General features: G+C 38.8%; 1 protein-coding gene across 6 annotated transcripts in view; it reads right to left on the bottom strand.

Moving 5' to 3' along the window:
* GPCPD1 (glycerophosphocholine phosphodiesterase 1) overlaps nucleotides 1-20168 on the bottom strand; it is a 43469-nt gene that overhangs the window by 2721 nt on the left and 20580 nt on the right. For 4 of the 6 annotated variants that reach the window (XM_084203322.1, XM_084203321.1, XM_084203324.1 and 1 more), the window contains 14 exons: nucleotides 19312-19353; nucleotides 18020-18143; nucleotides 15323-15566; nucleotides 14122-14284; nucleotides 13898-14030; nucleotides 13633-13687; nucleotides 11951-12043; nucleotides 10820-10897; nucleotides 9990-10029; nucleotides 9167-9228; nucleotides 8222-8287; nucleotides 7245-7381; nucleotides 6350-6485; nucleotides 5866-6026 (listed from right to left, as the gene is read on the bottom strand). In XM_084203322.1, coding sequence (XP_084059448.1) covers nucleotides 5866-6026; nucleotides 6350-6485; nucleotides 7245-7381; nucleotides 8222-8287; nucleotides 9167-9228; nucleotides 9990-10029; nucleotides 10820-10897; nucleotides 11951-12043; nucleotides 13633-13687; nucleotides 13898-14030; nucleotides 14122-14284; nucleotides 15323-15566; nucleotides 18020-18143; nucleotides 19312-19353 — 1534 coding nt within the window. Of the gene's footprint in view, nucleotides 1-2962; nucleotides 3067-3106; nucleotides 3868-5865; nucleotides 6027-6349; nucleotides 6486-7244; nucleotides 7382-8221; nucleotides 8288-9166; nucleotides 9229-9989; nucleotides 10030-10819; nucleotides 10898-11950; nucleotides 12044-13632; nucleotides 13688-13897; nucleotides 14031-14121; nucleotides 14285-15322; nucleotides 15567-18019; nucleotides 18144-19311; nucleotides 19354-20168 lie in introns of those variants that run through there. The other 2 variants (XM_084203326.1, XM_084203325.1) reach the window with 2 other exon arrangements.

Raw genomic sequence — 20168 nt, 5'->3', positions numbered from 1 at the left:
AAAATGGAAAATCTGACCTCTCTGCACACCTAATGCAGATTAACCATCTGCACTACTTTGTTTTAAACAGTCTATCCTCTTTTCACTTTCTTGTTTTCACACATGTAAACAAAGCTGCAGATTTGAAATGTCAGCATCATGCCAGATTGTCCAAATCCACATTTTGAGTGACAGTGCAAGCACTGAGCACAACCCAAACACTGTTCTGGTGTAATTCATTACAAAGAAAAAGCACTGGTGCTCCTGTAACCTAACATTGGTACAACACCTATTGTAACAAGGATATACCTTGATTTCCCAACATTCATTTTTAATATCAGCAGGTTTATACACAAAACTTTAATCCTGGCACCCAGCTGCTCTCATTTTCAGTTGCTGCACATACACAGTTCCAGGTATTGCAGGTCTTCAGGATTTTCTCCTTCAAATGAAAACTTCTGCAAGAAATCACCATGGCTTCTGCCTTAGTCTTTAGGCATGATCATACTTCACTTATGGTTCCTTCAAGAAAGTAGTTTGCTTTTATTTCATCATCCTTTGCCTCTCACACATTTTCAAGTTATGCCCAAAAGGAAACAATGCCACTAACAATGTAGGGCTCAAGTGAGAGACTGCAAGGTGCCCTTTTACCCCAACAAGACAAATCGTGAACTGCTGGCAACTCCAAGACACCAAAACCAACATGCAGCTCAAAGATGGGTACAATAATGGGATTCAAGTGAGGAAACACTTCCACAGGAAATATTGAGATGGATCACAGTACGGCCAAGGACAATTTCTGTGAAAAAACTCCTATAAGTGAGGATAGATGCTCTCCAAACAGAAGGCATAGCAATTGAATTACTTGCACACCACTTGTAATCCAATACAGGCCTAAGATAGGACCCAAATTTGCCCAATGGAAGCTTTCTGCAAAAAAACAGCTCTTCCTTCCTTCCTGTGCTTTCTTCAGTCGAGTCAGCTGACACCTTATGAATTTCCCTGCGAACTCCACACAAAACACAAACTGGACGATAGTATTCTATATAAAACACATGTTAGGAACTAAGAATCTGAAGTCTTTCCCATCAGTTGGACACTAGAACAGCAAAAGAATGGTTCTTCTAAGCCCTTTGTTCCTAGAACATGTTAAGCATGTTTCCAAGCAGCTTCTGGCAAGCATTTTATCACTAGTTCTTTACCACAACAAGTACAAACTCTTTAGTTTCTGCTCCATTCTGAATTCTTTTCAATTGAGATTCTGGATGAATTCAACCCTCCAAGCTCCTTTCAAGCTGTTTACTAGAGCCAATCCACTCCACTGTGGGCCTTTGGTTTCTTTTAAACCAAAGGCAGAGAAGACAACTCAAAGCAAAACTTCAGAATTTCTTGACCCTAGTTTTTGTTTGGGTCCACAAAAGTACACCACCAGTTTGCAGCAACAGAGCTCCAGTACTTCTTTAATTATTTCCAACATCACCATAAAGATAAGGAATAAACTCTCATCTCCCTATCCTCCTTTCTTCAACAGGACAATAATTTGTAAGCAACTATGCACTGAAGTTTCTCCAGCCAACCTCCTGTTAATAAGCATGCCCTGCAGAAGACTGAGAAATCCTTTAAACATCACTTTTTTAAGTAAGCACCTTCTACAAAAGACTTGCAGGACCTTGCAGGGCTCTGCAGTGGGTGTAAAACTGATGTGTTTGGTTCCTGAAAGGTGTTTTGCAACCTCTGAAAACACATACAAGACAAGAGGCAGCAGCACTGAAATACTGTTTTCATGCTCAAAAGATTTTTCTGAAACTTTTGATTAAAGCTTTTCATTTTCTTATGATCTCGAGAAAAACTTTGAGTTTACTTTGCAATTCACAAAATAGGGAAGACAAACTATCATTGCATAGCATCTTAATTCAATCGCTGAGTAGATTATAAATCAACTCAAACTACACTTCCTCCACATATCCATGCTGTTATTTAGGTAACATGCAGTTTCAGGCAAACAGGGCAGCCCAGATTTCAGCAGTATTGTGCTTTTCAGATGTGCTTAAAGTGATTTGACTGCCAGCTAAATTTGTGCAAATGTTGGGAAGTTACTAATACCAGTCAAGCACAGCTTTTGCCTGCAAATGCAACATGCAGCCTACGGAACTGCAGTGTTTGGACAAAGCTCTCATGGAAAAGCTCTCAGCATCCATGTTTGGGAAACAGTGACTTAGTATTTTTATGCAGTTCTGTCTATTATTCAACAAACAAAATTCAGATCATGTAAAGTGAATGAGAAAAGATGATGCAAGTGTAAGCTAGCACCCACCCCCTCTCCACATTGGTATTCAATATACAGCCAGCAGGTGTAAAAACACAAGGCTGCATTGTTCTTACTGAGATAAGTATCTTCAAATACAGAAATATTTTCTGGACTGTTTCCAAAGCCTATCCAGGAGAAAAACACCAGATCAATCGCCTCAGAAACCCTGCGTTAAAAATCAGCATTTTAACCAAGCCAGAGTAATTTCACAATAGGTTGAAATTTCTTCTTTAATTAAAATTGAAACATCAGACTAATAAAGCATTTTAAGGATGTGATTTCTGTGCAGACAGAAGATACCCAGTCATGCACATAAAGTACTTTCTTGTTTAAGAGCCCAAATAAAAGCCTGAAGGCAGCCATGGCACCTTTCTGTAGAAGCTGCCCTTTTAATTCAAATAATTTGGTTAAACACTGAGATGAATGGTGGTTTAACACAGGAAAATAGGAGAATATCATCCCAGCATCCCAGAACATCTGCTTGGATTAATGACTTTGGGTGTGTGAAATAATTTGCAGCCCAAGTGGAGAAAGGCCTGGATGGGGGGAGGGAGCGCATTTGTGTTCTTTCCTCTGCCCCAGTGAGATCAGCCTTTTAATATTTTTGGCATTTGTAAGCTTCCCAGATTTAGTCTTGCAGTTTTTCTCCATGCAAAGCAAAGCCAGATCCCCTACCTGCATTTTTTTTTTTCCCTCAGAGCTTGGTATCACCAACTTTTGGTATTCAGGACACAGTTTTTCTGCCATCTTCACAACTGGCTACAGTGTTTTGGCCAATTCTACATGGATGATTAAAGTTTGGGAAAAAATAGCTTACAGAAATAATCTCTATGCACACACAGTTCATAATCTCATAAATAACTATTGCACACAGTAACTCAGGGCCACACACAAGCAACCTAAAATTCACTAAAATTCCTCTATTCACTTCCTAGATTATTCAGATAATTAGCACTTAACATGGTGTTAGTAAAGGCCTAGTAAACAGCAACACAAAATACCATAGTTAATAGATATCTGGACTTGGCCAGAAATCCAGAGAACAAAAATACAGAAACCATGGAAGAAGCACCATCTTAATCCAGCCCTGGAAATATTCTGGAATTTGAAGACACAACAACAGCATGAACTGGCTTTACACTAAAACAGATTACTGCAGTCCCTACTTATTAATTAGACCTTGGAACAGTCATGTACATCCCTCTCTCTTAAGTTCCACTTTTTAAATTTAGTTTTAAATTTATTTCTTTCTAAACTCCAAACAGCACAGGATATGGATGCTGACACCATACCTATTTAAACTCTAAATATCAACTTCAAGTCTCCAGTGATCTGAAAGACTGGTTCTTTACCAGCAGCTCCAGCTGTGAGTGGAAATGTTTGCTGCCAGGTTTTGCATTCCAGGACTTGCAGATACCACCTGCATTTCAAAATGTTCACCTTGAGACATCTGATGCAACTTTCAGAAATTGTTATATCCCTAACCTCCATTAAGAGTGAATTTAATTTTACTCACACAATTAGTAAAACTTGAAAAGTAATTAAGAATTGCAAAGGGACATCCCATTGTTTGTTTTGGCCTACAGAAAAAAAAAAGGGAAATTACATTTAGAAATTACACTTAACAAGCCTGCAATAACAGCTTTGGAGTTAATACTAATTTGGGGGTTCCTCTCCAAAAAATGGGAAGATGTTGAAGTGGAAGTGATAGAGGAGGCAGGCAGCAAGAGGAGAGATGAACACTATTAAGAATCCAGATCATCTAAACAGTGAAGGAAGGTTAAGAAATTTTTGTTCAGTTAAATCCACAAGGGAATTCAACCTTCCAACGAATTGGCTGGTTATCAGAAAGTGAGATAAAAGGTGTTCTACTGTCCTACTACAACCTAAAACACACCAAACAGTACAATAGGACATATAAGGTGACAAGTAGCTGACTTGCAGCCTCAACATAAATGCCACAACATTTAAGTAGCATGGAGTATCTAAAGCAATAAAAGCAACATGAAGTCAGAAGTTAGGCTGTCCCCTGCTTTACTGTTTTACCACAGCAGTGAATATCTATTGCACAAGGAGTAATTAACAACTCTGGATTAGTAGACATGAGATGGAGAGACATTTCACAAACACTTTATGCAGTGGAGTTTGATTAAAGCACCCCACTAACAATATATATCACTTTAACTTCTGCACACCACAGAATAAAATTTCATTACCCTGTGATTGCACGTTAGGTAAGTAGAGGATTCTTTCCCCTGCATTCTAATCCAGAGGTATTTTTCATTGACTAAAGGGGGCCCCAATCCTGAGCTGCAGCAGAGGTGCAACATGCAGCACTACTGTAGCAGGAAAGAGGACTTAGGTGTCCATGTCTCCAGTGTGAAGCTGATCCCCAGTGTAAAAACCTAGTTATTCCTTTTTTACTGCCAATGAATGGGAGACATTCTTACAGCACAAGAAGGGGCACCTCTGGCAAACCTGAGAAGCAATGGACCCACCACCTTGAAAGGACTCTCAGCAGTCAACAACAGATTGAAAAGAGTTAACTGTTTTTTTCTACACTGAGAGCCTAGAACACTAGGAGCAAACATATTTGGTTTCTTGCCCCTAGAGATGACTAAATTGACTCTCAGTTTTCACTTTATAAAACAGAGCCTTTGACAATTATTGATCCCCTCTCCTTTGGTTTTTTGGGGTTTGGTTTTGGGTTTTTGTTGGTTTGGTTCGTTTGTTTTGGGGTTTTGTTTGTTTTGTTGTTGTTGGTTTTGTGTTTTTTAGGTAAAACAATACACAAAGCAATACCCTTGCTGAAGGAGAAGGTTTGAAAGCCTTCTGTAGTTTGAAACTTCAGTTACACTTAATGCTTTCCCAATTACTTTCTTATCTATCAGAAATTCTAGTTTAATACAGTTTTTCAAACTAAACTTCACCTCATAATGATGAATTTCTCATCTTCAAGGACAAAAGACCTAAAACTTTGGGTTGCTATAAGCAACCATATAACATAACACTTTTGTCAAAATATTTAACACAGTATTCTGGTGTTTCTACCTGAATTTTTGGATGTAACAGCTCCTTTCTGAAATTACTAATTTGGCAGTCTGTCCTGGAATCACTCCAAGGTAATTTTAATAGGAAAAATGTGAATTCACAGCTTTGAAACACAGGAGAATGTTATGCTAACTACTTCCACAGCTCAATGTAGAATACTGAAACTTCCAGTCAAACAATTAAATAACATTTTCCTTGCTGTATCACATACATAACTTAAAAATTACTATCATGAATATTAGTAGCACCTTAGATGTGTATGCCATACACTTGTTCTTTAAAGGATCAAATTACATTTATGTTGATCTCAGGAAAAACAAAAGTTATTTTGCTTCATAGATACAGCTGAAAGAGTAGGAACTGGTGTTAGACTTATTCTTGATCCAGGTTTATGGGGCCTTTGTACTTTCTGCACCCAGTCAACCAAGAAGCAACATGAAATTTCACCAGAATCAATTTACAGCAGCTTCTAAGCTTGATGATGGTGGTGATTATGATTATTCTTTTAAAAAGCCACAACTAAGTACCTGTCATATATTAACCCATGAACACCATATTCTCTCAACTTCTTCCTGTTATCCGGGTCATTTGCATCATCACCCCATGAAAAAATAACCAGGCCTTTGGATATGGCCCGTGTAACAAACGCTGGATTCCTCAGCAGGTCTTCAGAATGCACATTAATTCCCTGAAATACAAAAGACTTCAATTAAAATCCATGTTTCTGAAACACTTAAATCAGCTTTTTTCATCTTTTAACACTGGCAGCTCCTTACTGTTTCATCCGTAATAATAAAAAATATTTAATACAATTAGAGAGTTTATTTACAGTGCTATTTTTAAAACGCTGTATGAAAAAGCACTTCAAACAACTAACTTTTTTTTGGCAGTTACCCAATATTAGTGTATTTCTTTTGTGAGGTTAGCCATAATTTAAAGCATTAGCGCCAAAAATGATAAGATTTAAAACAAGCAGTAATAAGTCAGTTTGATTTTAACTTGTCAGCTTACCAGCAAGTTTTCAAACTGTGCAAAGTTAATGGCAATTGGAGTTGTGCGAGATCTGAGATCCATGAGCTCTGGATAGAGTTTAGATTCCCCTTGGGTGAGAAATAACACAGGATACTTGTTTTGTTTATGCCGGATCCTGTCAGGAAAAAAGTCCACAAGTAGCAAATGAAAAAAAAAAGTGAAAAAACAAAGATTTGATCTCACTGTTTCAAGGGGAATTCTTCTCTTTCCTGCATGTTCTTCTAGTTCCTAGCTGGTGACCCACAGTTTAGCATCAAACTGTGCTGACACAGTGCTCAAATGAGTCCTTTTGCCAATACTGGAGATTAACACACATGTTAAGGGAAGCTAGACTTGATGTTGAACTCAGCATTACATCCTCAGTATGTTTATATATAATCCCCAAAGGCCATTTAATTCTGTAATTTTCTTCTTAAATGCACAGATTCCTGATGATCATGAAGATCCCCGACAGGATTTTCTAAACATGGTTAATACACTGCCCCTAACCTTACTAATGCATTTTTCAAGCTGAATACTGAACAAAATTATTTGTTCCTAAGTTAGGCTTGCACACCACTGAAGTATGACTGGAAAAGACTTTGGGATACTGGAAGAAACCATGACCTTTTTTGTTGTGCTAAGAAAGAGTGAAGCATCCAGAAATGCACTTGACAAAAATATTCACTATGACTTTGTTCGCCTACTTTCATTTTTCAGGCTCATTCCAGATAGCAAAAAGGTCTCATTTCAGTTCCCAACTATTTTGGCACCCGAATTTTATGTCTAAGGAAAACACCTGTTATTTATTTCCTGGTGTATATTTTTAAATACAAAGTAAAAGTAAAAATAAATTTCAGAAACAAAGTACATTATTTCTCTCTTCTTAACTTACATTGTACAAATATCTGCATTAAAAGAGGAAAACACAATTCTTCTTTGTCCAGCATTCATCAAAACAGTTTTCAGAATAATATCTAGAAAAAGGTTCATATCAAAGTAAGTTGACAAGTTGCCATCCCATTGTCCATCCTGGAAAAAGAAAGCACAAGTTTGAGTCACTTAAATTAATGCTTACTAAAATCATTTTCACCAGCAATAGTCTCTCAGTCAACCTGAGCAAGGTGAGAACTGAGCTGCCCAGTTTGAATGCAGCATCAATCCTTCAGTCTGTTCAGTGCTGGTTCCAGCTCTCCAGGACTGACAGCCTGAGAGGTGCAGCTGAATTCTCACAGCAATAAAATTCACTGAAAAATTCCCTGTCTCCCCATCCAAGGAATGCATTCCTAGGAAGCCTATTACAGCTACAAAAACACAAAGATTCCCTGAAGACCAGTAATTACAGCAGCTACTCTCTGTGGTTATTTCTAGCACACTGACTTCCACCTACCACTCTCCTTAGCTTCCTTCCCCCACTCCAGGCTTTCAATCCCAGCCTTTACAACCATTTCCCTCTGGACTGAGTGCTGCACAATCCAGCTGAGTCTGCAACCCTGCTGACTAGAAGGAAGCAGCTGCTTGCACTACTGCACCATGTTGTAGCTGCTCCTGCCCAGGGTCAGGAAGAGTTGAATTTCTTGGCACTTTCCTGTCTGCCCTGTTGTGATCTGTTGATTTTAAAAAGAATCTCCTACCGAAAGCAGTCTGAACTCAATCCTGTAAATTTTATCATTTTAAGAGTAAGACTGTTCATTTGTTGGAGCGGTGCTCCTATACCCCCAGTTTAAAAATAAAACAGTATTTTTTAAAAAACTTGCCACAAACCCCCACAAAAATTATGCCTTTGCAGCTCATAACTTGTCACATCAAATTACAAGCTTTAGCCATAAGAATGTCAAACAATCAAAGTAAATCACATGTATGTTTACTTACCCTTTGTTGGGAGATCCATTTTACTTCTATGTCGAACCCAACATCATCAGGAACAGACTCCAGGACCTGAAAAAAATTTTACTATGAAGAGACTCCACAGCAAAGGAGGACAACAAAGCAGTGTGAAGGTAATGGTTGGGAGAATACATTGGAGTTTAATGCTAATGGTGTCTAACAGTACAATTCAAAACCCTAGGTTTCTAACATTTTATACAACACACATATACACCCTTTTCTACTCCAGTTTAAACTTAATGAATACATCAAAGTGGATACAATCCTAAGGACAAGATTTTGACAAGGTACAAATGTCAGTCAATTCACCTTAACACATGTAAGAAATGCCCCATTTGTACTCCTAAAGAAAAAAATATTTTTTCTTTCTCCTGAAAATTCTTTTGAACGCAAAATGCATCTTAAGTATGAAATCCAGAAGCTTGCCATCACCATGAAAACAAAAGTTCTTTCCTCTGAAATTTCTGTAAAGACTTATTTGCAAGGTGATTTCAAAAGGTGGAGCCAACACAAACCAGTTCTAAATGGAAACACACTGGAAAATTCACTCAACATTTCTCAGTGTCTGGCTCTGAGAGATGGCCAAGACACTGTAAGGAACTGCCAAAGGCCAGGTGTGGTTTCTTTCAAAATTACAAACAATTGTCAATGCATTAATAGGCAATGCCCACATGTTAACCAGCTGTAAAACTGAGTGCACCCTGAGCTACACAGTTTGGGGTCATGAATTCAGAAATACACACAGACTGCTACTTGTAAGCACTGAAAACCCTCCAGTGTCCAACAAGGAAACCCCTCTTCTCAGTTCCAGTATTGATACCAGAGGCCTAAACCCAAAAACCAATATCCCCCTTGCTATGTGTGCAAAGCTGAAAGTAAAACACAGGTTTTCATGTTCCCCAATCATCTTGCTCCATATTCACTACTCACTCTTTGCAGAGAAGGAAATGGCTGCATCTCAAAAGCAGAGTTCTCTTCGTCTTGAAAAGATGCTGTAAAGAAAGATAAAATATTGAATTAAAACAAAAAGAAGCATAATCCCAGTAATGGCAGCAAGAAAAGACTGGCTCAAAATCGTAAGGCCTTTAGGAGTGACCAATGAAACCAGGTCTCCCTTTGGATTACCTACACCTTTTCCTCTAACACTGGCATACTCCCATGACGCTCTTGGCAATTCCTGGTTTGGAATTTAAAACCTTGCCATAATATATGTATCAGAATGGCTTCTCCCATCCCTCACCACTTCACTCAGTGAATTATATCCACAATAAACCTTGGCTATCAAGGCTTATTTGTTTAATTTTTTTAAAATTTTATCTTTTCTTATACAGGTAGGATGTGTGAGATAATTTGCTGTCCCTACAAAGCGGATAATTAAGGCCAAAAATTTACAGCACTGATAAGACATCCTACAGCAGCTACCAAAGTTCTTGTCAGCAAGTCTGAAGAGCTGAAGGTACAGTTGGAGAAGCATAAGATGGAAACATCAGTGGCAATTTTGTTATGATTATTCAGAAATATATATTGATCTATATATTTGCCTTCTACTCTCTGTCCCTGCTTCCCAAGGGAGTAACTTCTGTTCAGATATTTCCTTCCCAGTAAAGAACTCCACAGCATGCACAAAATTAACCACATAAGCATTTAGAAACATTCAGGACAAATGTGATTACAACAAGAAGCTGCAACCACAGAATTTATATAATTACATGGTAATAAATCAATCCCAACACTCTTCCAAACTAGTACATACCATTGTGATCTTTTACTTTCAGGGCCGTCACGTGAGCCAGCTAAAGAGCATAAGAGCAACATTAACACTCTACCCACATCTTCCTACATGTAAAACGAACTAATTTTTCTTGTAAATAATTTTACAATTTAAAAGTCTATTATAGACATAGTTAACAGTAATTTATAAAAGAATAAAAGACATATTGTACACATCACAATTTTCTTTCAAACTTTGTTTTAACCATTTCAAGAAAAGCTCAAAACCAAACTGAAAACATGCTCACTGAAAATTCAGGAATCATGCTAAGTTCAACACTGAGATGTGAAGAAGTCTGAACACTAATCTCTCCTCTGTGTTTCAATCCAGTTGACCTGTTTGATATTACAGTCACACATACTGAGCTAGAATCAGGCCAGACACAGCCAACTCCCTTGCTCCATTCAAATTCTCTCTTCACAAAAAGGAGCAGACCAAGTAATTTTAAGTAAAAAGAATCATATGGTTCTTGGACCAGCCAGATGGTTTCCCTGACTGAGGGCAGGGATCTCAGCAGGGTCTTCAGTAGCCCACTCATCCTTTTTTATCTAGACAGGGCACTTCTGTTTGGAAGGTAGAGCAGTCCCTTTATCATTTGAAAATTAGATACCATATTTCTAGAGGATAAAAGTAATGACATTTATCGAAGTTGTAAAAACAGTGCAAAAGAATTTTTCTTGGAATTACCTAACTGTTCTGTTTGAACACTTTTTAAAACTGTACTCTCCAGAACTATCTGTAGTTACTCCCAAAACCCCCGAGCTCCATAAAATTCTACACACGGCATATTGTACTAGACAAGGAAAGAATACCTTTAATAACTGCAGCTGATCAAATGTGAGTTCTTTGACTGCAATCTCAAACAGTTCCAAAGGCTCTGTATCCAGTTTCTTTGAAAAGAACCAACACACAATTAAGCATCACTGAAAACAACAAAGAAGCCTACACACCCTTCATAAAGTAGCCATAAAGGCAATTAATGTTTCCTATTTTATTGATAAAGATAAAAGTGATATCATGTGAATAAGATGATCTGTTTTCACAAGACAGCACAGGCACTTAAAAGCACAAAACAATTTGAAAAAACCCAGTGTTTTGTCTTTCATGCAAGTCAGAGGCTCTAAAGTTCTTTCCTCCCAAAAAGGTAGCAAAATTATTCCCTAAAAACTTGATTGGTTAATGTATTCAGGAAAGATATTTACAAGTAAAGAAATGCAGTAAAAAATATTCCAAGGCAGTTCACTTTCCTGCTGTTTATCCAATGTCTCAGAAACTAATAAAAGAATATAAATGTGCTGGGGTAAAATTCATACACACAGACCACTCCCAAAATAAAGATCTGGTGTCAAAAAAATTCTGTCCATTTCTCACTTCCCCTCTTCACTAAGAAATTTTTACTGAGCAAGACAATACTGAGTGATACACGGAATATTCATTCCCTTCAAAGTTCCATTTCCATAGCTGTTCTAAACCAAGCTTCTTATACAAGTGCAATACTGTAATGAGCGTGGGAGTTTGAAAACACAAGACCCAGTGCCAAGAAGACAGAGCAGTGTGCTCTGCAATCTCTTTGGATTTACTGCCAGAACTAGGAGGGAAGATAAGCAGAACAGAACAGAATGCAAACATTCAGGCCTCAGTATAAGAGAGCCCCATAGGCACCACAGAATATTGCAGAGTTGTCTGCTTTTTTCTTCCAAATCTTAAGCTAAATAGTAACTACAATGTCAGCTTGAAGAGTGCCAAACCATGCATCTGAAATTCTGCTGCTCCAACATCAAAAGGAAAAAACTCAACTTCCCTGCTCTATGCACTAAGTAAGGCTGCATATTTATTGCCATTCCATCCCTTGAGTCCCCAGAACTGTTTCTATGAGAGCTTAACATTTTACATTTCTAGAACGGGCACATCTATACATAAAATACAGCTATTATCATCTTTACCTTTTTCATGGCCATGCAACATGTGAGATCGTGGTATACTATAGGCACATGATCTTTAGAAAGATGTACATCAAATTCCACAAATGCTGCTCCCTGCAGAAAATTGAAAATCACACAGAACAAAACAGAAGCTCATTAACTACTTATGCACAAGGACTACAGAACTACGTGCAAGTACTGTCAAGTATTCAAGGTCCTGGACATCAAACAGAAGTTGAATACACCTGGCTGTTACCAGCTAAATCAAATCATGCTCAGTAATGGATTATTAAAGATGAAAAAAATATATGGCAAATTATCCTAATTACCATAATACAGACATATATATGTGTGTGTGTATGTATATATGTGTGTGTGTATATATTTATATTTATCTTGCTTCATCTTGTAAAACCCTCTAATAAGATTCAAGTCTTGTGAACTGATTACAGAGAAAGACCATGACAATATTTTTAGACACACATGTTCTAAACACTGATAACTTGGAGGCATCTTCCTCCCTCCTCCCCACCACCACACCAAGAGACAAGTGATGGCTCCATATTGCAAAGGCTTTAGGGAGCTATTCCATATAGGAACAAACTTCTGGAGTCACTAGTGACTAACACAGCAGCAGTGTGTTATAATCTGTGCAAGAGCAGAAATAGCTGCATCCAGCATTCTCCTGCCCTTTTCAGCTGTAAATGATTCTGGTTAGGCTTTCAAAAAGGAACATACAGTCTTCCAGAAAAGAGGGAGGCCCAGAAAGGAAGAGAAAGAAAGGTTTGGGGTTTTTTACTTATATTGACTGTTTGCAAGTCATTCCTTTGAAGGCCCCCAAGAATACCACTCATCAAATTATCACCCTGACACCCACTTTTTCAATCAGCACAGAGAGAAAATAGGACATGGGTTTTTTTCGGCCCTTTTCTCAGCAGAAATATTTTCAAAGTGGTGGCTGTCAGCCTTTTCAATCTGCAAATAGATCAAAACAATTCTCTCGTGATGGTGCTGATGACTTCACTGCAAATTTCTGCCTCAATGCATATTTCTTGTGAGCATTTTAAAAGCTTGTCTATAAACATGTAGTGTCCACTCAGGGATTAAGAACTACTGTTCAAAGCAGTCATTTAGCAGCTACAGTTTTGTTCAGTGATCAAGATTATTGGAAGGAATAAAAGTGACCACCTCCATCTCAGAATTTAGGCACATGGAGCTATTATCTCCCAAACTGGAAGTTCTGTCTTAGGATTTCAAGTCTTCACTGCAGCAAGCACCAAAACAAGGACTGGTTTATTCTACCAGCTCAGCTCCCAAGTCACATTTTCAGACAGCAAGCTTCAGTACACAGTAGTCCCTGAGCAAGACCTTTGCCACATGAGAGGATGCTGACAGACTCTGGCAGTGCCAGAATTTGATTCATTTCTTCTCAGTATCTATAGAGGGTTGAGATTAAAATTCTCCTGTATTAGAATACCAGCAGAATATACTAAATGGAAGTTTTGATTTTTTTAAGGGACTTGAGAATGAGAGTCTAACCTACTATTAACTTCCCATAACTCAGGCAATTTCCACTGTGATTTTTATCTCATTTACATCAGGTTCAATTACCATTCACTGTCTTGAATCATGCAAATTAAGTGTACAAGCCAATCTAGTTTGCACTAGACAGGTGCTGTGTGTATGAAAATGTGTGTACATACATGACTAGCAGCGTTCCTCATGGATGCAATGGTGTTCTCTTGAACTTTAGCAAGCCTGAAATAACAGCCAAGAAAAAGGGTTTGTTAGATGCAGTACAGCACAGAATTGAAACCACAGAAACATAAATCAGAAGTTTTAGAGAATACCCACAACTTGATACTAAAGTTAATGACTATGGGTTGCAGCTTTTCAAACTGTCCACTTCCTCAACTGATGTCAGTGACACTAAACAATTTTGCCAGTTTAAAATGCAAACAGACTTACTTAGTGGTTGTTGTAGAATTCCCTGCTCCCCTGTGTCCGACATCCAGAGTTGTTCTTGGTTTCCAGTACCTTGCATATGAAGCCTGCATATCACAAGCGTATCCCTGGATCGGTTTGATAATGATGTAGTCCACTGCAAGGAAAACAGCAATGCTTCACATGTCAGTGAACAGCAGATGGCTTTGAGGAAGGTTATCTGCATTTCTTGCTGGCATCAACTGTACCTCTGACTTTTCCAATTGTCTTCCTTGGATTTCTGCTCATAATAGCAAGTGTAAGAACTCCAGCACTCTTTCCAAGTTCTGCAATTGTGGATGACAGGAGGCAGGCAGAGCCTACGTGACCTGGGAGCACATCATCTTGTACTACCTTCTCACCCAAATCTTCCTGAAAACAAAACAGACAAAAACCCACAACCCCTACTGTTAGATGTGAGTGAGAATTCTAAACAAACTCTTCTGGCTTGTGCCTCAGGACACAAGTTTCTTGTGTGTTACACAAAACACTAATTTCAGCTAAAATTGTTTAATGTAACAGCAAGTTATGAATTACTATCAGGAAAATGAACGCTTGAACAGAAATCTACAAAATTCACATTTTTCTCTAACACCCCTTACATCTCATAAGCTTTTCACACCAAAATAGCAAGCATGGAATAGTCTGTCTTCTAAAATGCCCAAGTCCTGGTTAGAACAAAAATTAACTGGAATAATATTTATGCTCAAAATGCTAAAAAATTTGGTATGCATTTTCAGGAAAGAATTAATATACAGAATGTGCACTTGACCATAGTCAAGTTCAGGAACTATGTAGACACTTTACAATTATGAGTGTAAGTGATGTTGAAAGCATTTTCAGACCAAAAAGAGAATGCTTAAAAAACTTTATTCTGTGTAAGCTGCTTTCTTTTAAAAAGAACTTCAAACACTAAGACCTTTCAGGGGAAAAAACAGTGCAAAAGAACCGACACAATAGTGAGAATCCAGTTTTAATCTGCATTAGGTAGTTCAGTGAAATGTCTTTTGCTTATAATATAAAATTTAGATTCAATAGTTGTGATATAACCAGTTCATATACACATTGTAGGGGCTGAAGCAGGAGAAGCATAACTTAGCTGATAAAGGATTAATATCTTGATTAAGAATTAATATCAAGCCAACCTAACAGCATGCAATACTGCACACATGCAGATTCAAGTCTAATTTGTACCAACCAAGCAGAACTGAAAAACTTCCTGTGCCACATCATGAAGGCTCACAAAAACCTTTCTACAATGGGCTGGTAGTCAGTAATCTCACACTTGTGTAAATAAATCCAAAAGATGAAGAACATCAGGCAGTAGCTCTGTTTCAACAGTGAAATCTTCACAACCATTGAGCTCCAAAAGGCAAAATGGAGTTGCTTCATAGGGGTAAAGAGACATACCTCAAAAAAATCAAATATTAATTCCAAGTTATCAGGCTCCATGGTTTGTATTGTGTATTCTATCCATCGGTCTGGCTGCAAAGCATAGCCACAGTCTGGCTGAGAGTGCCGACATTTGTAGTCGTCGTCACTGATCAAGGAGAACTCCACCGTGTTTGCCATTTTCTGAGGGACAGTAGGGGATGTCTTCTCTTGGCCCTCTTCATCATCATCCTTCTCTAGGCCTTCTAGGGTCAATTTTACTCTACTCATCCAGAAACACAAAACAAATGGTTAAGTCACTGCAGTGCCTTTACAAATGATAAAGATTTAGGAAGAAGCTTGAGCAGAAGCTCATACAATGCAAGAATTCTTCTCCATCACTCACAAAAAAGAACTGTATACAGAGGCTCCTCACACGAGCAAGAGTTTGCAGCCATTGTCTAAATCCTATTTTAATCAGATTTCAGTGCTCAAGTCACTCCTAGAAGCTGAATATGAAAACTCTACTAGTGGTCTGAGAAGCAGCACTCCACCAGGCTATTTGGGCTGCCAAACAGACAGCCTTCCTGTACAGGTAGGCTGTACACCCATAATGCCAACAGGCTGATGAAAAGCACTGAAATCAGAAGCCATCATCAAGATCAAGACTTGAACATTGGTGGCTGCTGCTATGTCTCTCTGATAAGGCAGATAAGTATACTCTAATAAACATAAGTAATATAGGCTGAAGTAATTAAATCCCTTGAAAAATCCTGAATGAGCATTTAAACTGAATGGACTTCTGAAAAATCCTGGACTGAGAAGCATAAGCCTCTCAGAGTCTTTTATCATACAGAGCAAACCTTCCAGACAAAATTAGTTATGTCAGTGAAGTAAGCATACATGAGTAAGCCAAATCCCTTCCTGCACCACAGACACAGCAGATGAGATACAGGATTATCATTTATAGATGCCAAGTCACCAGTAAAACTGAAGACATATCTCAAAGAAATAATTACAATCATGGAAATCTATTACACCAAGTCCACATGGAAATATATCCTCATAAAAAAAAAGAAAAGAAGTTACAATACAGGTACTCCAGAAACTTGAAAAATGACACTGCCATAGCAAGTGACAGTCACAGAAACTACTGGACAGATCCAACATTTTAGGATAGAGTATTTAGTGAATGCATCTAGCTTATCAAGTTTTATTTCAACCATTTAACTTAGACAAGAAGCTGGCTTCAGAAATTGCTCTCTCTACCTGCTGTAACTTGCAAGGAAAAAAGGCAAAGCTGTACAGAACACAATGTAAGCATTAAATTTCACTGAAGAGCATCATATTAAATAACTCTTCCCCTTATGAGCAAATCTGGAATTGGTGGGAGGGGAAATCAAATCAAAACTAGAAAAAAAAGAAATCAGTCAAGTATATCAGATCCATGGAATGGCTTGGTTTGGAAGGGATCTTGAAGATCATTTAGTTCTAACCCCGTTACCACCGGCAGGGACACCCATTAGACCAAGCTCCTCCAAGCCCCATTCAACTTTGTCTTGAACACTTCTTGGGTTTCAGCACCTACAATTCTGGACAACTTGTGCCAGTGCCTCACCACCCACACACTAAAGAATGTCTTCCTCATATCTCATCTAACCCTGTCCTCTTTCAGTTTAAAGCACTTCTCCCTTGCCCTATCACTCCAGGCCTTGTCCAAAGTCCCTCTTTAGGGACTGCTGCAAAGGTCTCCCCAGAGTCGTCTCTTCTCTAGGCTGAAGAACACAGAATTTCTAATCCTGCATCCACAGCAGAAGTGTTCCAGCCCTCTGAGCACCTCCATGGTCTCCTCTGGACTCACTTTGACAGCTCCATGTACTTCTTATCTTGGGGGTCCCAGAGCTGGATGCAGTTCTCCAGGTGTGGTGTCACCAGTGCAGAGCAGGGGGCCAGAATCCCCTTCCTTCCCCTGCTGGCCGCCCTGCTGTTGCTGCTGCTGTAGCTCACAATGCACTTGGCCTTCTGGGCTGCAAGTGTGCAGTGCTGGGTCACCTCGAGCTTCTCATCACCAACACTCCCAAGTCCTTCTCCTCAGGGTGCTCTCAATCCATTCTCCACCTAGCCTGCACTTGGAATTGCTCCAATTCAAGTGGAGGACCTTGCACTTGGCCTTGGTGAACTCCTAAGCCTGTGCAGCTCCCTCTGGATGGCATCCCTTCCCTCCAGTGCGACTGCACCCCTCAGGCTCCTGTCATCAGCAAACTACTGAAGGGACACTCAACCCTGTTTTCCATACCACCAACCCCTGAGGGACACCCCTCATCCCTGCTTTTCACTTGGGACATCGAGCTGCTGACCACAAGACCCAGGGCAACCACCCAGCCAGTTCTTATCCACTGTGTGCAACAGCGCAGTCCCCCAAACACCAGGGCTAAGATACCCATTTCTGACAATTAGCTGTGGAGTTATAAAAATGCCTGCTTTCTGAGGCACCTCTGCACAGAAAAGCACCAAACTGATTTAAGTAAGAACCTGAAAAGCCTACAGTTCCAGCCAAAAAGCAAGAAACACCAAGAAAGTTACGGAGTAAATATTTGTGCTTTAACACTTGGAAATTGGGCCATTAGTAACCCAAAATGAATTTAAAGGCTACATCAATTAAATAAAAAAATACATATCCCTAGTATTGACAATTAACATGAGGTAAATTGCATACTGAGATGAGCAGGCTCTTACCTAAACCTTGATGTTTTAAATTTCTTCTTAGATATCAGTACAGGGGGTTTCTCAGAATAATGCAGACGTAGCCTTATTTCTGTCTGACATGTCAGCCACCCATTATCCACAGTTTTAATACCATCTATCAAAAGCCAAACAGAAAGGAGAAGACATTTTAGTAACTTATTTTAGGGAGATCTAGGCAGTTCTTCTTGCCATCACCTTCCAGATGATCCTCCTTATCACCAGCCTTGATCTACAGTAATGCAGGAAGGTGGGTGCAGCCCTTCCCCAGTCTTTCTGAATTACCCAGAACAGCCAACAGGAACTCCAGTTGGATTTTAATGGGACTAAACAGGAGCAATGATCACATCTGAACTATCTGCAGGACACCACTGAGCAACATTCCCTTGTCCTGGGACCTCTCAGCACATGGAATAATACTGACAGGAACTCTGAAGCCTCACAAGCAATCAGAGGCTCCCTGTTTCTGATGAGATACAGGTGTCCATTAGCCCATCATAATCAGCACCAGTAAAGCAGTGTAAGTCTGCAGGACAGGGTACAGCAACAGTTCTGATGAAAAGCATGGAGAATCCTCGCCCTGAACATCAAAACAAGGAAAGCCTGCAAGCAGGACCAGAAACACAAGCTGCAAACCAGGTGCCAAAGCAAACCTCAGAGTTTTGACGAGTTCCTAAAGAGCCAAACCCATCATTTGCAGAGGATATGAGGGGGAAATGGAAAAGCTTGAAGACAAGATTTATAAGGTATGATAAGGAGTTACTTTCAGTGTCAGAAGATTGAACATTAAGTGAGAGGTGGGTCAGAGCTGTCAGAAGTGAGACATTTGTGCACACACAAGAACACAAGGTGTGGGCTTACAAGAACCCTTTGGCAGCTGCATCTCTGACTGAAGAGGCAGAGTGGGTACATTCAGTGTGAGTGATTATGCTTTTCCAAGCATGAGGAGTTTTTCTGAGGTTAGGTATTAAGAGAAAGCTAAGCCTATTCTCTACTTTCAAAAAATGCATGCTCACGATTTATAGTTCCCAAATTTCAATGTTTAACACCATGAGAGTGAGAAGACTTCAACGCTTCCTAGCACACTTTTATTAACATTAGAAGGGATAACAGCCTGAGTGTGATTTCACAAATGCTGGATACAAAAATAACTGTAAAAGCAGAGAAAACTATCATAGGCAATTCTTCTCAAAACCTATCATCTCAAACATTTTTCAATTACAAGATTTAACCTTGTTTAAATTAAATTCATGGTAAGGAATAAAGGTTAAATATATCTCACTTACTACAGATTCCAAAGTCTCCATCGTCGACAATAATTTTATTTTCTAGAATTAAAAGGAAGGGAAAAGAACGGAAAAAAGTAATTAGTATTCCCATTTAAAAATCATTGCCAAGTTAAATTAATTCTACTTCTCCACTTCACTTTTAAAAAGTGTATCTAAAAAATGCAGGAAAACTGAAACAGACAAAGCAGCATGTTTTTTGCAACACTCTACAAAGACTGATCTCAATTTATGTTTTTTCTCAGTTTCTGCATGAAAAAAACCAACCAACACACAAAATACCACATTTTACTTCAAGTAATCTGAACTGAGAGTAAAAAGGTTGCACTATTTTCTGGCTTGCTGCAGTATTTTGCTGCTAACTACATCCCACTAGTATCTAAGATGCTGTACTTGTCAAAGTAGTGTCAAAGACATTAAATTTTCTTGCAAACATACAAGAAAGTTGTCCTGCTGCACATTTAAAGCTTTTAAACTGAGTCAGTCACAATAAAAATGCTTATTCTGCCAGACAGAAACCAACCTAGCATGAAATACTGAATACTCACTTCACACTTACTTTTATCCTTACTCTTTCCAAAGCTTTAAGAACTGAAATCCTAAGGTACTAGGTAAATTCATCAGCATTAACAAAACAGATAGTCTAAACAAACCATCCATTTCTCAAAACATAAAACTTCACATAATTTTGCCTCTGCAGTGGTTAATCCCTTTTTGTCCCTAAGAATCATTTTGCTCCTAACCTAATTTCTAATTATGAAGAACTGAGTATTACCTGGGGTAAAAAAAAAAAATCTCAACTTGGAATGAGGTAATCTAAACTTAAGAGATAAAGTCTAGGCCCTAGCAGAGGATAG

The sequence above is a fragment of the Fringilla coelebs genome (assembly GCF_963513975.1).
Source record: "Fringilla coelebs genome assembly, chromosome: 3".
NCBI lineage: Eukaryota > Metazoa > Chordata > Aves > Passeriformes > Fringillidae > Fringilla > Fringilla coelebs.
The sequence above is the reverse complement of the archived record's forward strand: the minus strand, read 5'-3'. Positions and strand labels throughout refer to the sequence as shown.